At 45.6% G+C, this 19465-nt stretch overlaps 1 protein-coding gene across 1 annotated transcript in view; it reads left to right on the top strand.

Moving 5' to 3' along the window:
• LOC149307692 (tyrosine-protein phosphatase non-receptor type 11-like) overlaps positions 1-19465 on the top strand; it is a 47559-nt gene that overhangs the window by 21792 nt on the left and 6302 nt on the right. Inside the window, exons 3-11 of the mRNA XM_089534273.1 lie at positions 5931-6125; positions 7811-8003; positions 9084-9203; positions 9704-9817; positions 11229-11325; positions 11581-11660; positions 13031-13186; positions 15405-15536; positions 17816-17970. Of these exons, the coding sequence (XP_089390399.1) occupies positions 5931-6125; positions 7811-8003; positions 9084-9203; positions 9704-9817; positions 11229-11325; positions 11581-11660; positions 13031-13186; positions 15405-15536; positions 17816-17970 (1242 nt within the window). The remainder of the gene's footprint in view (positions 1-5930; positions 6126-7810; positions 8004-9083; positions 9204-9703; positions 9818-11228; positions 11326-11580; positions 11661-13030; positions 13187-15404; positions 15537-17815; positions 17971-19465) is intronic.

Raw genomic sequence — 19465 nt, forward strand, 5'->3', positions numbered from 1 at the left:
TCACAGCGCAAATCACACTTTCCCAGCCTCAGAGGAAGGCAATTACACTCTTCATGGATGGCCATCTGTCAATGGGGATGCTTTGGTTGAGAGTTCCTGCATGGCAGGGGGTTGGACTGGATGGCCCTTGGGGTCTCATCCAACTTTATGATTCTATCATTCTATCCATCTGCCATAACTTTGCAGTGTAGAAACACTACTTGTGTGTGGTGTGTGTGTATTGGGACACCATGCCATAACATCCTTGTGACTGTTGTCTGTCCAGCATGGAAATGACAAGACAGGCGAGCTGCGCATGGTAGGTTTCTGCAAAGCTGTTTTAATATCCCAGAGAGATGTTTGGGACGCAGGCCAGACAAACATCTTTTATGTTCTGGGGAAGCTTTGCGGTAACAGCCTGGCTAAATGGATCCGATTGTCCCTTATTCATTTTCTTCCTGATCATAAAACGCCAAAGGGCCTTTGGCTGGCAATGTCAGGCAGGGCAGAGGGAAGGGTCTAATTCTGGCATTGGAAGTAGAGAGGAATGGAAAGAAGGGAACGAGGGATGAAGGAAAGCTTTGAGCAGATCTCCATCGAGTTGCATTGTATAATGTCTTGCCTTGACCAACCTCACAGGGTTGTTTTGAGAGGAGGAAGGTCTATCTCCATTCCAGCCGCAATGCTGCTTATGCAGTTAAAGTGGTTTCAAACCAGATGATTTCTACAGTGTTGATGCAACCTTGTTTTGGGGCTAGGATTGGGGTATTTTTAAAGTTTGGACTAAAACCCAGAGCAAATTCAGCTCAATATTAGTGGAGTCACTGACTGCCAGTGACCAGATCTCTGGGCCCATGACTGATTTTTCCATGCTTTCCCATGCAATGTACAATTGCTTGCACATTGCAATTGCACACTGCATCTCAGTCCCTGACTCTTGGTCAGCTCCCCTCAAAATGTACCCTTGTTGGCGTTGAAAGACCCCTGCCAGGTTGATAAAAAATGAATGAGGGGTAACAAATTAATTTTTCATCGGCCATTTCCAAGTGTTGCCCCGTTGTAAGATGGCTTTTGCCTATTAGCGGCTAATGGATTTGGCTTAAGTCCAAATGAGATGTTGCAGGGATTCAGCCGGCCCAGAGCTCCTTCTGGGTAACATCTGAATGGAAGACGCTAATGTGACATGACATTTGGGGAAGGGCTGTGGCTCGGTGGCGAAGCACATGCTTTGCATGTGGAAGGTCCTACGTTTAGTCTTCCACCTCGGCAGGTTGGAAACCCACCGCTGGTCCCTGCAAACAATACTGTTGGATGGACTAATGGCCTGGATAAGGAAGGTTTCTGTTTTCATTAAGACCATCCATTGCAGAAGGTCCCAGGTTTGATCCTGACTGTCTCCATGTAAAGCTAGGAAAATACTCAGCATCTAACAAGGGTCCCACTGTATTCAGGAAACAATTTCAGGAGTAGTTGTGTTGACCATGTGTCATGCTCAACAATAACCCTTATTGAACATGCCAAGTTATAGGGTCATAGAACCCTATATGGAATCATAGAATCCTAGAGTTGGAAGAGACACCAAAGGCCATCTAGTCCAACCCCATTCTGCCATGCAGGAATTCTCAATCAGAGCATCCCCGACAGACGGCCATTCAGCTTGTGTTTAAAGCAACTGAAAGATAGAAGTTGGCAGCGTGAGCTTTCATAGGCTTCAGTCTATTTCCTCAGATGCATTCTTCAGTCTACTTGTTCAGATGCATTAGATAGTCTCAGAGATGGTACAAGATCTCTCTGCAGACTGATTCTGCAGCCCCATATAATTATTTGAAGGGCTGTAATATTGAGGAGGGAGCAAGCTTGTTTTCTGCTGCTCCAGAGAATAGGATGCAAGCTCCAGGAAAAGAGATTCCACCTCAACGTTAGGAGGAACGTCTTGACAGTAAGAGCTGTTTGACAGTGTAAGACTCTCCCTCGGAGAGTGATGGAGTCCCCCTCCTTGGAGGTCTTTAAACAGAGGCTGGATGGCCATCTGTCAATGGGGATGCTTGGATTGAGAGTTCCTGCATGGCAGAATGGGGTTGGACTGGATGGCCATTGGGGTCTCTTCCAACTCTAGGATTCCATGGTTCCATGAAAGACTGGGGAGACTAGTCGTCTCCTTGAACAGCTCCTTGTTCAGCCTTGAGCCAGTCTCTCATGGGCTAAAGAGCCAGGCGTTTAATACAGAGGTTGTATTCAAACGTCCGGGGATAAGGACATATGTGTATGTGTGTTCTGTTGTGCGGCGTAACTCACGAGGCAACGAGAGCCATTGACGGTGCTCTTAAACCCAGCTGGAACATGGTGGAAAGGGAGGTTTTTGCGCGGGCGCCTTTTGATGCAGTTGGGCAGCTGCAGCTGTATGCTGATGGCTTTTCGATTTTGTTCTATTAAACCCTGCCAAGACGGAGCTGAGGAGGAGGGGGTTTCTCCTCCCGCGTCGCCAAATTTGCAACCACTGCCATTTCCCTGTGATTATTCAATCCATCCGCTGGCTCTGAAGAGGGCTTACTTCCTACGCTTGAGAGCGGCCGCCATGGCGCAACCACAGGTGTCCCTTCCCTGCCAATGAATCTGGTGTCAAACAAATGGAGCATGGCTCCAGCGTGGGAAGCTTTGGAGTCTTTGGATCAGACCTGGATAACATATGGCCTCCGCACTGACATCTTCTACTCTTTCATCCATCCAGTCTTTAGTATCAGCACAAACAGGTGTGTCTTCTGCTGGAATTTTGTACGTTATTTGGCATTGTTTTCGTTTGCTTCATCCTTTAGATCCTTTGTTACATGCCCCTATGTTTTACCCTTGACTTATCCGCGGGTCATAGCAAGATCCGTAATTTTGGCCCCCAAATTTGCCCTCGACATATACATGAGGTCGACTTATAGTTGAATATATATGGTAAAACCAATTTGCAGCCCAAAGAAGTACAACCTATTTTAATTTTGGCCCCGACCAGATGGATCGACTCAGTCAGGGGGGTTGTGGGCAAGGGTTTGCAGGATCTGGGCAAGGCAGTGGACAATAGGGATTCTTGGAGATGTCTCATCCATGGGGTTGCCATGAGTCAGAATCGACTTGAGGGCAGCTAACAACAACAAAACTTACTGCCAAGTTGTGTGGGTCTGGTTTTGACGGAGGCAGGGTACAACCGCAGTGCCCCAGTTAGCATTTGGGGCTGGGTTTCCTCTCGCTCTATTCCAGTTTTGATTACTGCCAGGAGTGCATTTGTGTGGTACCCAAAGCCGGCCCTACCATGAGGCAAAGTGATGCTGGTAGGTCTTGGCACCATGTTGGGGGAGATCGCTCTGTGCCAGGATAGCCTGCTCTGTGCCTTATAAAGCAGAACATGGAAGCATTCCTCTTTTGGGGGTGACTGCAATTCCCAGGACTGTCCAGCAAGTTGCCTTCATGTCCTTAAGTAAAATAAAAATAAGACTTACTTCATAGTTACACAGTAACTCGCGGATCTGGCATCTGCACCCTCAAATACCCGTGGAGGGCAACCTCCACTATTCCCAATGGCACATGCACAGAGGAGTGCCCCATTCAAGCCTAGGAGGTCCGGAACGGATCCTCCACGAAAATGGAGGGCCAACTGTATTAATCTAAGTTCTAGAAAATAAATAGTGTTTTTAAATAATAGATCAAGGGTTTCCTTCCTTTCCTGGGATTCTCCGAAGATCTTTAACCAGTCATTTATACTCAGAGACCCTTTATCTTTCCATTTAGATGCATATAAAGTGTCTCCTTGTTATCCGCTGGCGTTCGGTTCCAGGATCCCCCACGGATAACAAAAACTCTGGATGCTCAAGTCCCATTAAATATAATGACAGAACAAAATGGTATCCCTTAATGGAAAATCATAGTTTGCTATTTGGAATTTATACTTCTTTGGGAACATTTTAATCCCGTGGATGCTTGAATCTGTGGCTAAAACAATCCATGGATAAGCAGGGCTGTAATGTAATAATCTGGCCGCCGTTGTCATGGACAATATTAATTCACTGTATTTCTGAATGGCACACTTCCAATGCATGTGCAATATGCTGTGCTTTATTAGTTTACTTGTGTTTGTAGCATGCCTTTGGTTTTGAAAAGTAGGAAAGAAGAATGAGAAAAGGTGGCATGGCATGTTTAGTGGGGGATGGCGGCGGGGGATGTAGGTCCAAGTTATAGCTCCCTTCACTCCAGGGCTGGACGGGTTAATTCCATTTGGCTGTTAGGAGAACTAAGAGTCCCTTTTGGCCCTGGCCATCCTGGCTAGCCTTCCTGAGTGGGAAAGCTAATTGCATTTTAAAGGCACTTAGAGGCCGGCTGCCTGCTGAGCTCACCCAGACTCCAGACGCTTGATGGATGAGTTGGGTCAGGAGAGGGCCATTTCGCCCCCTTCCCTAATCTTGTTGCTTAGAAAAAAATGTTGATAAGCCACTGGATTCTGTAGGTCTGGATGCTTTAATGCCGGGGCTGAATAGACTAGAAAGCTGGGCCAAAGCTAACAAAATGAAATTCAACACGGAGAAATGTATGGTACTTACATTGCACTTGCACTTAGGGCGGAAAAATGAAATGCAGAAATATAGGATGGTGGACATCTGGCTGAATGAGAGACTTATATGTGTGAAAGGGATCTAGGAGTCCAAGTAGACCACAACTTGAACCTGAGTCAACAGTGTGATGCGGCAGCTAAAAAGGCCAATGCAGTTTTAGGCTGCATCAATGGAAGTATAGTGATGCAGTGATGGCGAACCTTTTAGAGACCCACTTATTTATCACAAAGTGCCACATCCCTCTGGCTTTCTAGTGACAAACTCTAGTGAACTCTGTATTGGGATGATGGTGCATGTGCCCACAGAGAGGGCTCTGAGTGCCACCTCTGGCACACATGCCATAGGTTCGCCACCACTGGTCTAGATCAAGGGAGTAATAGTGCTATTATGCTTTGGTTTGGTCCATCTGGAATACTGTGTCCAGTTCTAGGCACCACAATTCAAAAAGAATGCGGAGGGCCGACTGTATCACCCTTGGGCCAGTTTAGTTCCAAGGGAGGTCCTTTGTCGAAGGAAAGGAAGAAGACAGAAAATGAATTCTGCTCGCTCCCTGTTGTTAAAAGGGACCTAAAGTGACCTGGGGCCATAAAACAGCCTCCAGGCTGCATGGACTCTTCTTACTCCTGGGGTGTATTTTCAAAACATGTGGATGTCCGAATCCGATTTCCAGTAGTTGGAAATATGTCAGTGTAGAACCTTTGCTGGTCATGATGCGACACGGTCATAACAGTGTCACGTATGAGACATCTGATGTTTCTAATGCATGCTGGTTAATGGAAATTTTCTGCCAAGGTTACAGCAAACAAATGACTTCTTATTTCGGGGAGATGGAAGAGTTGCATGATGCAGGACAAGTAGCGTGCGGAATTCAACAATGGCCATATTGTGTGGCTTCATTCAGCCTCTCTAGCATGAAATGGCTTCTAGATCCAATGCCATCACTAGGCTGCCACCAGTTTTCAAGGGAGGATGTTATTTGAAAGGAGGAGAGGGGACTCTGGGGATCTTACTCTGTTAGTAGTTTGTGCTTTTTAAACAGAAGTTTGATTTGGTTGTGTTTTAATTTTTGCATTGAAAGCCTTGTATTTGAATTGACTGAGAGTCCGTTCAGACAGGCCAAAATAAAGCTGCTTCAGGTCACTTTGGAGGTATGCTGTTTAAATGATGCATGTATCCTAAGAGGCCAGAAGCTGTGCCAAAGCCATGCTCCAGTCCTAAGGACTGGAATGCAGCTTTGGCACAACTCCTGGCCTTTTAAGATATTGGCACCTGAATTTGTTGGTAGACCAAACGTTGACTAATATGACCTGTTGGCATTCAGCGTTCCTGTTCTCTCTCCCTCTTTGCCCCATTGGTCTCCAGGAGGAGCGACGAAGTGACCCATATCAAAATCCAGAACACCGGGGACTACTATGACTTGTACGGAGGGGAGAAGTTTGCCACTTTGGCCGAACTGGTCCAGTATTACACCGAACAGCAGGGTCTCCTGCGAGAGAAGAACAGCAACATCATCGAGCTGAAGTTCCCTCTGAATTGCCAGGATCCCACCTCAGAGAGGTGAGTAGGGATGGGCACATCCCCGATCGATCGATCAATCAATCATTTATTACGGCCAAACGGTCAAGCCAATCTTTATTGCATTTACCCCATGGCTATTACAGTTTGGTACATAATATAACAAAATAATAATCCATCGTCGGAGACGATAAAATAAAAACCCGGTCTATTTTTTGAACCACTTTGGAATTGGACCAAATTGTCCACCGAACAGAAATATTGATACTCTCTTTTAAAATTAACAGCGAAGGACTTTTAAGATCGCTAATAAAAGTAATAATTTCCCGGCAGCTGTAGCAAGTAATGCTACGCAGGAGTGCTATATAAGATTGATTTTTTCTCCCCAATAATTGCACGGCTCTTTCCTGTGCAATTTTGCCTTAGAAATACAGGAGAATGCGTGATCGAAATGTTCTGCTTGGCCCCAAAAGTCCCTACTAAGAGTGATGGGGAAGAAGGAGTAATAATAGCAGTTTTACTCAGCATGCTGTCCTCTTTCTGCAATGGAAACCCACTAGATATATACCCATCAACTCTCCCAGTTAGACAGGGACAGTCATAATGTCATCCCATGCCATCCCATTTTCTTCGGTTGCTTTTAAAATGTCCCGGTATCTCAGTCCTCCTCCCGCTTTCCATCTTTATCTTCAGCTTAATTCAGTTGCTGCAAACGCGAATTTCAAAGTGCAAAAGTGCAAGCCACACTCTCTCAGCTTTAGAGGAGTGGGAGAAATCTTGCCAAGAAAATCCCGCAAGTTGAAAATGACTTGGGATCTGGGAGTCCTAGTAGACCACAAGTTGAACATGAGTCAACAGTGCGATGCGGCAGCTAAAAAGACCAATGCAATTTTAGGCTGCATCAATAAAGAAAGGTGTAGTGTCTAGATCAAGGGAAGTAATAGTAGTGCCACTCTATTCTGCTTTGGTTCAGGCCTCACCTGGAATATTGTGTCCAGTTCTGGGCACCACAATTCAAAAAAGACACTGGGAAACTGGAGCCATGGGTCCTCTTCCTTCCACTGTCAATTAAGGTCTAATTGATGCTCAATTCAGGAGAGGAGGGAGGCGAAACCTGTCCTTCCCAGTAGGTTCAGGCAAAAGCAAACTGCTGCAAACCACTCCTAGCTTGTGTGTCCTTCCTCATTAAAGACTGTTGCCATCTCGAGTGCGACCTAGAACCAAGCACCGACCCTGTCAAAGAGCTCAGTCACACTTAGCTTTTTTGCATGGAGAGATTTGCATCATTGATTCAAAATAGATTCACCATTCCCACTACATTTCAAGGCAGCAAATATTTCAGTGGCATTTAAATCCAATTTGAGCTTCCCATTCGCCACCATTCCGGATCAAAACGGAGGCGCCTCCATTTCTTGAACGGCGGCTATGCGATCTGAATCGATCCGATAGTGCATTCACGCTATTGGAGATGCAGATCGTTGTGGTTCTTTAAAAAGAACCGTTAGGGATCCTGTGCCAAATGCACCGGTTTAAATGGGCTTTTTGGTGGACCCCCCAAAAACTGCACCGAGGCAACTTGGTGCCCATGTGAACAGCCCTGAAATAACCCAGGTTATTTCGTAGTGTGTATGACCCTTAAGGCTGGTGGGTGAACTTAAAGTAGAGTAGAGAGATTTGAATTCCTTATTTCATAATGCAATCTATCTCAATGGTTTCTCTTTTCCTAGATGGTACCACGGCCATCTGACCGGCAAAGAGGCTGAGAAACTCCTAACTGAGAAAGGCAAGCCAGGAAGTTTTCTGGTGCGCAGTAGCCAAAGCAAACCCGGTGACTTTGTCTTGTCGGTACTGACGAATGAAGACAAAGCCGACACCGGGGACCGGAAACCCCGGGTGACTCACATCATGATCCGCTATCAGGTAAGGCGGCATGGGAGCAAGAGCCTTTTTAGAGTTTATCATTGGCCTCATAGAGACAGGCCAAAATAAAGCTGCTTTGGGTCTGCCTTGCTTTTTGGGTGCATTTTAAAAGCATTTCTGTCCAGGGCAATGGTGCCACCGCCATAAATGTGCCCACAAAACATTTACAGGGTCATAAGTCTAACTTATAACATCATAAATGCCTAACTGGGTGCCATCCCACTTGTAAAACATGAGTACTTCTTTGGCATGGACCTAAAATAGGAACTGTCAGAGGACGTTTCATGCCAAGGTGAAGAATACAGTATGCTTCATAGTGGGAGCCACCAAGCTAAATGTTTAAATATTTGAAATGATGTTATAGAGGATGGAGCAGGCTTGTTTTCTGCTGCTCCAGAGAATAGGACATGGAGCAATGGATGCAAGCTCCAGGAAAAGGGATTCCAGCTTAGCATTAGGAGGAACTTCCTAACAATAAGAGCTGTTTGACTGTGGAACAAACTCTTTTGGAGAATGGTAGTCTCCTTCTTTGGAGGTCTTTAAACAGAGGCTGGATGGGATGCTTTGATGGAGAGTTCCTGCATGGCAGAATGGGGTTGGACTGGATGGCCCTTGGGGTATCTTCCAACTCCATGATTCTATGAAGTGACTGCACCACTAGGAGAGCCTCTCCTGATACCCTTTAGATCCACATGGATCTATAAAAGAGACAGTGACATCTCAGGTAACCAGATCCCAAGTTGTTCTGGTCTGCGTAAAACAGCCGCAACAAGTTAAACCTTGCAGGGCCATGGATGATCCAGAACCAATTCCTGCAAGCTGTGGCTGAAAGAATTAGTGAAGGGGAAGACACCATAATTGTCTTCAGATATCTGGACCGCCGTGCAGAAAGTGGAGGAGACTTGCTCCCTGTTGCTCCAGGGAGCAGGATCCATATGTGGAAATGGCAGCAAAGCAGCTACAATGGGAACATTAGGAGGAACCATCCATGGGTATGAGATGGCTGACAGCGTGTTGGAGACATTGGAGAAGACGGTCCTCTTGTGGTCCTGAGATTATAATTCGGTTTCTCTTCCACAGCCGGATGGAAAATACGATGTGGGAGGTGGCGAACGTTTTGACACCCTCGCGGACTTGGTGGAGCACTATAAGAAAAACCCCATGGTTGAGAAATCCGGAGCCGTTGTGCACCTGAAACAGGTAACGTGACCACCGCACGCTGTAAGATGGGAATAAAGCGCTCCAAGGGTTCGCACAGTTACTTTTAAGTTACTTATGTTTATCATTCCAGTGCTCCCTAAATTAAGGACTGCTCTGGTTCGGAGAAATGAAATAATCCTAAAATCTTTTTACTTGGGAATGTTAAATGTAACTCAAATTCAAAGACATAGTCGTGTGCGTCTGCAGAATCAGTGTGCAAAGGGATGTTGTAGCATCGGAGGATGTAGGCTCAAGTCTATGAAAGCTCATGGTACCAACTTCTTTCTTTCAGTTAGTCTCAGAGGTACTCCAAGATAAAAGTAACTAGTTATTCATAACTAACTATCCCCAAGCCCTACCGGAAAGGCCATTGGGTTGGGAGATGTATTCAGATTTGTGGTGTCCCATGGAGATGCCTTCAGTGTCAGTTTCTGCTCCGCTCCGGGCTTTTTGTTCTTTGAGGTTCTGCCTTCTCTTTTATCTTCTCTTTCTTTTTCCAGCCCTTTAATGCCACCCGAATCATTGCGGCCAACATTGAAAACCGAGTGAAGGAGCTGAACAAAATGGCGGACCACAGCGAGAAGGCCAAGCAAGGATTCTGGGAGGAGTTTGAGGTACAGAAACAGTTCAAGCTAGCACTTTGAATATATATTAGATACCTTGAATATATATTAATCTAATATATATTAGATCCGGGGTGGCCTGGCTCAAGGTGATGGCCATTGCCTTACTTTGCCGAATGGCCAAGCAAGAGCCGCAGCGTCCTGCGAAACCATCAGTCGGCCTCTGTATTGTGTCTCCCCATTGCTTAAACATTGAAATAAGGTTTCAAGGAGCACCACGCTGTGTAAGACATGTGCAGCGGTCAGAGCGCTGGACTAGGACTGGAAAGATCTGGGTTCGAGTCTCCATACTGTCACAAAGGCCACTGTACAGTTTAAGGCCTGTTACAGACTGCCAAAATAAAGCTGCTTCGGGTCTGTTTGGAGGTATACTATTTAAATGATGCATGGGTCCTAAGAGTCCGGAGGTCGCGCCAAAGACACACTCCATTCCTAAGCACTGAGTGCAGCTTTAGTGCAGCTTCCGGATTCTTAGGATGCATGCATCATTTAAACAGCATCCCTCCAAAGAGACCTGAAGCAGCTTTATTTTGGCAGTCTGTAACAGGCCTAACTCACAGAGATGTGATAAAGTGCAGTGGGAGAAGACAGCCCCGTATGCTTCCTTGAACTCAGTGGAGAAACACTGGGCTTTAAATGTAATAATTGTTAAAGTTTCCTGCAATTGCTGTACACAACATTTACCAGTGGCATTGTGCAAAGGAAAATGGAAACTAGACTATCCCTGCAGTGCTGCTTGGAGCACTACAACAGATCTGTTGCATCTTCATCTATAGTATTATAGTACAGTATAATGGGGTGTATATCTATCACATCACTTATTAATGATGTGTGTGACTATTGTAGAATAGGACTTTATCAAATGGGGACAAATGGAAGTATTATCCAATGAAAATCGCGCAATCACAATTAAGATTTTTCACACAATATCATGATTAAACAGCCATTATCCCTGGGAATATCCCACGAAAATCATGCAATTGCAATAAAGGTTTTCACATGACGTCACACTGAAAAGCAATTGAAGTGCCATTAACCCGTGAATAACAAGGCAATAAACAGTAACAAATCATTCACGGGGTTTTCTAATCAATGATTTGTTGCTGTTTATTGCCTGGTTATTCCTGGGATAGTGACCGGTGTGTGTGAAAATCATAATTGCGATTTAATAGTAATTGCGTGATTTTCATGGGATAAACCCCATTTAAACTTTCAGTCTTCCTCCGGATGACAAACTCCATAGTGGCAACACCCCCAGATCAAATTGTTCTGCACATCGTAAGTCCTAAAGGAATGATGATGTTCCCGCCTTGGCCACCTCCATCTGAAACATGGAAAAGTCAACCTATTTTGCAGAGTGGTTTGTTAAGGATTAAAGATGTATCTCTCTGTTCCCCTACAGATGTTGCAGCAACAGGAGTGTAAATTTCTCTACCCCAGGAAAGAAGGGCAGCGACTAGAAAACAAAGCCAAGAACCGCTACAAGAACATCCTTCCTTGTAAGGATTGGAGATTATACATTCCATTTTATATAAGGGACACCATTTTGCTGTGGCATTATATTTAATGGGACTTGAACATCCACGGATTTTGTTATCCACGGGGGATCCTTCAACCGAACCCCAGTGGAAACCAAGGACCTACTGTATCTGTTTCCTGAAATATCTACACTTCTTGAGTTGGAGATGTTCTCCATTTGGAGATACTGTATGGTCCCCCTATAACCATCTTGCCTTGTTTCTCTCTCCTTATAGTTGACACGACGCGGGTAGCTCTCCGAGATGTGGACGAAAGTGTCCCGGGCTCCGATTACATCAATGCCAATTATATTAGGGTGAGTAGAGAAATCATGGAGTCAAAATGGGATGAGCGTGGGGAGAGGGGCCTTAATCCAATAGGCTCTGTGCTGTAAAAGGTAATGACAGATACCCTTCAGCATGTGGGAGTGCTCTGAGACATAGGTAGCATAGAATCATAGAGTTGGAAGAGATCACAAGGACCATCCAGTCCAACCCCTTGCCATGCAGGAACTCTCAAACAAAGCATCCCCATTGACAGATGGCCATCCAGCCTCGGTTTAAAGACCTCCAAAGAAGGAGACTTCACCATATGCCAATGCACCATCTTCCACTGTCAAACAGCCCTTACTGTCAGGAAGTTCCTCCTAATGTTGAGGTGGAATCTCTTTTCCTATAGCTTGCATGCATTGCTCCGGGCTCTAGTCTCTGGAGCAGCAGAAAACAAGCTTGCTCCATCCTCAATATAACACTCCTTCAAATACTTAAAAGGGCTAACATATCATCTCTTAACCTTCTCTGAACTTCCTCTGAACAAATCTTGCCATGATAGGGTCACGATAAGTCGGAAATGACTTTGAAGGCACTGAATAGCCAAAGACTCAATCAAGGTAGCCATGGCCCCGAATCTTCAAGACCAGTGGTTTTGGAGGTCTCTCCTTCATAGGCAAATGGTTTGCAGGCATGGAAGGTATTGCATGGAATGGGAGCTTTGGTTTGCAGTTGGGGAAGCTTTTGCCTACTGAAAAGTTGGGTTGGGAAAAACTGGTAGGACAAAAAGGGTTTCCAACTGATCAAGAGCTACAAGAGAGGGTCAAAGCAAATGCTTCAGGTGGACGCAATAATGATGCACTGGCTTGGAATCAGTGATGCTCTCTTCTCAGTGAATTCAGCATTGTAAGCTGGGTTGCGAACTATTATATCATTTAATCCAACCAATGCATTGACTTAAACTTTGGTAGACTATGTAAGTGAAGTCGTGCCCAGATTGATGAGACTGCCAGTTAAGTCTTGCCTTTATTAAGTATTGTTCAGCGTCTCAAATCTGGCAATGGGCGTCTATGTTTAAGGTTGGAGCTCGACGATATACACATGTGTGTGTCTGTATCCAAAAAGAGAACAGATGCGACAGATCCGCAAATAGGATGAGTGTACACAACCCAAGCAACCATCCTTCTTGGAAAATGCTTTTCACGCTGGGTAAAAATTGCAAGCCTTTTGCCTAAATTTAATCAAATCAGCTAAAAGGCAGGTGTTTAATGAGTGAAAAAGTCTCTTAATTGCTTGAGTGGCAAGACGTCGACGCCTGCTCTGCCAAAGCCCTCTCTTTTCCTTTATTCCCCACGTTCCAATCTCTGTTTTTGTTTTTAATCAATGCCCCTTCTTCTTCCATTGCCCTCTCTTCTAGAATGTTCTTGAAGATGGCCAAAGCTCGGAGCACAGCAAAGTCTACATTGCCACCCAGGGCTGCCTCCAAACCACGGTGAATGACTTCTGGGCAATGGTGTACCAAGAGAACACGCATGTCATTGTAATGACGACCAAAGAAGTAGAGAGAGGAAGGGTGAGTGATGAATGATGCTATCTCCAAAGTAACTTGGGGTGGCTTTATGTTCTGCCTGTGAAACCCCAGTTCTATATTCCGTATCCCACATAAAGGCCTCATTCCCACTATCTTTTAAACCGGATCGCAATTCGGTTTGAACCAATCCAAATGACCCTGGTTCCCACTTAAATCAATTCGGTGAGGGGAACCACGCATCAGACCCATTTAACCCACGTCTTTTTTTTTTTTTTTTGACGTTGACTTCAACTTCTTCCACGTCTTTTTTGATATATCAATTCCGCACAAGTGTGAACCAGATGTGGAATTGATTTAAATTTGCCCTTCGGCCGCCTGAAGCGGGTCCATTTTGAATGGATTCATGCATGAATGTGAACCACAGTTGGATTATCATAGAGGGAAAACATGCGACCGGGGCAAATGTAGTGGGAGAAAATGTGATTGGGGCAAATGTAGTGGGAACCATGCTCCATTGTCGAACTGATCCATCGATTCAGATCGCACACTGATTTATCTGTAAGTGAAAATGAGGCCCATGACTTCTGTGATAAGCCTGCCCAAGCATACATTCCTTGCATGCAGAAAGCTAGTACATTATTGTTCAAACATGTTCGTCCCTCCACATGCTCAGGTCCCATTGAATACAATGACAGAGTAAAATGGTGTCCCTTATATAAAATGGCAACATCAAGCTCTCATGCATCTCATAAGCCATATTTTGTCCATGACTTCCCTAAACATTGCATCCAGGGCTTAGGAAAGTTTCTTTTCCAGACTATAGCTTGCAGAACTGCCCAGCTGCTAATGGAAAAAGTAACTTTCCCACACTGTGATTCGGTGCGCATAGGTGTTGCTTTTTAAAGCACTTTCCTGTTTTCCTTTGCTTTTAATGGAATCAGCTGTCTACCTTGTTTTGGGAAGTAAATCCCAATGGCAGCTCGCAGGGTACTTGATGACCCTCTGAAATGCCACCTTATACTTCATGGTGGTTGCATGAGAAGATGAAGATGCCAGCCTTAGATGCAGGCGAAACATCAGGAACAAACTCTTCTAGAACATGGCCACATAGCCCGAAAAACCCACACAAAACTATGGATGCTAGCCATGAAAGCCTTCGACTTCACAAACGGTGCTCAGTTGGTGCCAAATGTTCTCCTGTTCTAACCTTGGGCTGAAGCACCGCTTGGAGTGTGAGCCAGGGCTCCCTGTATTGGAGAGAGCAAGAGGGTTACAATTAACATGCGCTCAGCCTGAACAGCCCTCTTCAAAAGCAAACTTGAAAGCCAGCCAGCGCAAAGCCCTGCCAATAATTGTCGTGCTGCGCAACAGTCTTATTAACTGGTGCCTGTGATGCTTCGCCAAATGACTTTTCTCCCCTCTCATTACCGGCAATGACGGCGAATGGGAAATGGTGATGTTAATTTCTTACGCCCGTTGGCGTCTACGCGTTGTTGTGTTTTGTGCCCTCTTTTCACCCCTACTGCGTTCAGATCATGTTGCCCCACCATCTCTCGCCTGGAATGACTGGGGTGATCCACAGTCAAGTCCAATAGCATTGGTGTTAGTTTGTGCAGATGCATGGAAGGGGATGGTATAGGGGGGTAGTGGCAACCCTGGCCACTTGTCGTCCATCCATGGCAATTGGGAGCCAGGCAAGTGAGGTACCAGGAGAGGACAGAGTCTTGCATTGCCCCTCTTTAGCCAGTGCCTTGGCTCCCTTGCCTGAAAGTACCATGGCACCAGAGAAGCCAGAAGGGACCCATGCAGGCTCACCCCTCCTTCTCTGGTGCCTTGGCTCCCTCATCTAAGAGGACCATGGCAGCAGAGAAGGTGGGAGCTTGTGGTAGTTGTAAAAGTCCCTCCACGATTCTTTGGCCTGTTACAGACTGCCAAAATAAAGCTGCTTCGGATCTCTTTGGAGATATGCTATTTAAATGATGCATGGGTCCTAAGAGTCCGGAAGCTGCACCAAAGCTGCACTCCAGTGCTTAAGAATGGAGTGTGGCTTTGGCACGACCTCTGGACTCTTAGGACCCATGCATCACTTAAACAGCATATCTCCAAAGAGACCCGAAGCAGCTTTATTTTGGCAGTCTGTAACAGGCCTATGTTCCACTGCTACAACCTAGAATAATAGGGACGCCCCTTTGGAAACTGCTGTCCGAAGTTGCTTCTCTTTAATGAAATGAAATCTCTCTCTCTTGTTCTCTTTTCCCAGAACAAATGTTTCCGCTATTGGCCCGATAAGAACTGCACCAAAGAATACGGCTACATCAGCGTCAGGAATGTCAGTGAACGGGAAGCGCAGGGTTACCACATCCGGGAGCTGGAGATTGCGGTGATAGACAGGGTGAGAAGCCTCTAGAGGATTTAATCTTGACGTCTCGCCAGCATCTGTGGCTGGCATCTTCAGAGAATGCCAGCCACAGATGCTGGCGAAAGATCAGGAATATGCTCTTCTGGAACATAGCCACATAGCCTGAAAGACTCACAAAAAAATATGGATGCCAGCCGTGGAAGCCTTTGACTTAGACTTGGCACCAGAGAAGCCACAGATGCTGGTGAAATGTCAGGAACAAACTCTTCTAGAACATGGCCACATAGCCTAAAAGCCCCACAAAAAGCTATAGACCCATTTATTTTTCTATTTAGCAGTCCATGGGGTCTGCAGAACTGTCCATGCGTGCCACATATTGAACGATGGGTCTACTGATCCTTCTTTAAAACTGATGGAGAGCCTTTAAATGGTGCAGAATAGCTTTTTGGCACCGATTTGCCACAATCTCTGGGCATCGTTGTACACTACAGCACCAATATCACTTCTTGCTCTGACCATAAACACCCCATGGGTCTTTGTACCCTTTGCCTGTATTCTTGTATGTTTCCTCTGCCTATGGAGCACTGGCTGGAAGTAGCTGAGCCCATGCGCTACCTCTTGGGTCTGAGACAAGTGCGCATGAAGCCTTATTCAAAGGAATAATAATAATAATAATAATAATAATAATAATAATAATAATAATAATAACTTTATCCCACCTCTTCCAAGGATCGCGGCGACATACAATAGCAAACATATAATAAAATACATCCCATTGCTCTCCTTCATAAAGATCAGAGCAAGAAAGTGCTGTATCAAGAGACATTCACTAGTTCCACTTTGTCACAATGGTTTGAATCGTGTTGGCATTGCTTAGCATGCTGCCCATATTGATAGACTGGTTGCCACAGTGTATGGCCAGCCTTTAAAGACCTTGTTGGTCCTTTTTAGGATTCCAGCTACAATAGCCAGGCTAAATCCTGTATATTGAAAACTAGACTCCTTATAACTTTACCCGAAGGGAGGGAACCTTGAGGAGTACATGAAGCCACAATACTAGGACGTTTGTATAAAGTAAGATACGAACTACGTTGAGCTACATTGAAATTGGCTGATGCTAATGATTCTGTATTTACACTCTCTTTCGCTTCGCTTTTTGGGTTTCGCCCATGACCATATGTCCTTCCTATATACCTGAACTGGGGATATGCTGTGTTAAATTATTCATTCCTGCAAGTGAGAATGAATAATTGAATCAATTTCCTCCCCACTCCCAGATGTCTTTGCAAAATCCGCAGGTTTTGCAAACAGTTTACGGTGCTGGGAGGCATCTCTGGCAGCGGGGATCCTCTGCTTTTCCCATGCCCATGCACCTGGCTTTCCCATTAGTATGGCTATATGACATTTGGTGCTTGAAGAAAGGTGAGGAGTGGGAAGCTTAATCTCAACCTCACTGTTCTGTTAACTGGTTCACAGCAACACAGACATTGTCATTGTGTGCGATCTTATCAGAACACAATCTGATGACGAAACTCCATCGTGAACTGTTCCTCTGCCCTCCTGGCTTGGAGGTGGCAAGAAATAGGTGGGTATGGGGTGACGGGGAAAATGAGAAAGGCCTTTGAGGAACATTCTCCATGTTGGGGTTATCCAGACACTTGAAAAGCCTCTTATGGGGATTTTATTCTCCAGCATTTGACTATTCTTTCCATCCCGAACCTCCAAAATTGCACTCCCTGCATCTGCGGAAGAGGAGGCTGGCTGGCATCCTGTTGGATGGGGATGTGAACCCCGATCACGCTTTAAATTCAAATCAATCTTGAAAGGAGGATGAAAGCCTCCCGTATGCCCAGAAAACCGATGGCATAATATATCTGCCCATCTCAAAGGTGCCATGCAGTTCTTCGGTTCTGCCTTTGAGTGATTTCAATGATTTCTGAACCCATACAATCTGGGGTATCTGCAGTCATCTGCAGTTAAAGCAGTCAGGATGTCTTACCCCTTTGCTTGACTCACCCATAAGTCAGAAATGTGACCCGTGAGTCAGAAACGTGGACTAAACAGAGCATGGGTTTGGATCCAGTGTGGTTGTATAACCTGAACATTGTGTGGGTGTTTTTATTTCTATGATACAAATATTTACCTAGTGCTGTTTATGCTGTTCCTTGCCAAATTGTCCCACCGGTCACGACAGTTTATAATGACTTCCTCCCCAATCGTTCCCCCACCTTCCCTTGTGCGCATCCCCACAGTGTTTGCAGTGTTTGCCTTTGGTCTCCAAAAGCCTCTCTCTGCTTTCTCAAACCCTACAGGAAGAGCAGCCCAGGCTGATCAGGCACTTTCAGTACATCAGTTGGCCAGATCACGGCGTTCCCAATGAACCAGGAGGCGTCCTCAGCTTCCTAGATCAAGTCAACAAAGCCCAGAGGAGTGTCCCGGACACTGGGCCAATTGTGGTACACTGCAGGTGAGTGTCCTGCAGAGGGTGCCCCTCACCTGCGCCAGGTTGCAAAGGTATAGCTGTGTTAGTCTGTAGAGTCAATATGCAGAGAGTTCTTGCCGCACCTTTGAGACTCACTGTAAGAAAGGAGTTGGCATCAGGAGCACTTGTATTTGCACCAAGGCAGGTGATCCTTCAGCAGTTCACCCACTACGATTCAATCACATCCAAGACAGCTATAGGACTGTATCTATATGCATTAGCCCACACTCTTAATAGCTTTTGGGGGAAATCCCACTGCCTTTCCAAGCCAGTTTGGTGGAAGCAAGGGAAAGGGCCTTCTCAGTGGCTGCTCCCAGACTTTGAAACTGCATTCCTCCTTGTTTCCTTGCCCTAAATTTAGATTATACAGTGGCTTCCTCCTTTGTCTCCAAAGTTGCCCATCACTGATCAATAGAAACACATGTACAAAGGATTTTGAATTTGAATTGACATTCTCACATGCCGACAGCATATATATGTCCGTCGTTGGCTTCCGCTCCACCAAATGCACCCGAGGAAGTAGACTGAAGTCTAGGAAAGCTCATGCTGCCAACTTCTTCCTTTCAGTTAGTCTCAAAGGGGCTACAAGATCTCTTTATAAGTTAACCTGTGGGTTGTCTGCACTGACACCACGATTTTCCCAAGCCTTCAGGTGCGCATTGTTTCCCTAACCCTATCTAAAGATGCCAGGACATGAACCTTGACGCCTCCTGTGCCCAAAGCAGGGTTTCTTCAATTGTGCAACACTCATAAAACCATAGAATGAGACGGAGGGAAACAATCCAGACATTTTGAAGATGTCAAACATGGAGGGGAAAGATGCTGCTGCAAGCATTGGTGGATGCCAGAGCAGAATGTATGTATTGGTGACAATGCTGGGAGCTCTGGTTCCTTGCATGAGGAGTCTGGCTGCATTGTCTGCCCTATAATCCTCTTAATCTGGTTAATCTTACCATGCCACGCTCCGGAGAGAAGGGTTTCAGTGTCTTTTTGCTGGGTTTCCCTGCCTCCTGGTGCTCTGGATATTCTAAGACGGAGCTAATCGGTTGCAGAAGAAGGAAGAATGGAGTATGAACTGCAGGGAAGTAGGGTTTTTTTGTGGGGGGACATTGTTTGGAGAATGGGAAAGCTTGCTTGGATTGGACCAAAGGCTGTTTCCCACAGCAGTTACCCAAATGGGAAGCCAAAATGCAGGACGAGGCATTTCTCCCTTCCCCTGTTGTTTCCCTGCCCTAAATTTAGATTATAAACTTGGGCTATGGGAGTTTTTATTTGTTAGATACATTTGCATCCTACCTTTTCCTCCAGAATTGCATGCAAACCTACTCTGGCCCTTCTCTCCCTCCCACATCACTCTCACAACAGCCCTTTGAGGTAGGTCAGGATGAAACTTAATCATCAGCGGAGACACGAATATGGATCTCACATGTCCCAGAGCAAGACTCTGGCCATAGTGGCTCTCATAAAGGTCCGCACATCT

Source organism: Sceloporus occidentalis, unplaced genomic scaffold, assembly GCF_023333645.1.
Source record: "Sceloporus occidentalis isolate IW3139 unplaced genomic scaffold, rSceOcc1.0.p SCAF_8, whole genome shotgun sequence".
Taxonomy (NCBI): Eukaryota; Metazoa; Chordata; class Lepidosauria; order Squamata; family Phrynosomatidae; genus Sceloporus; species Sceloporus occidentalis.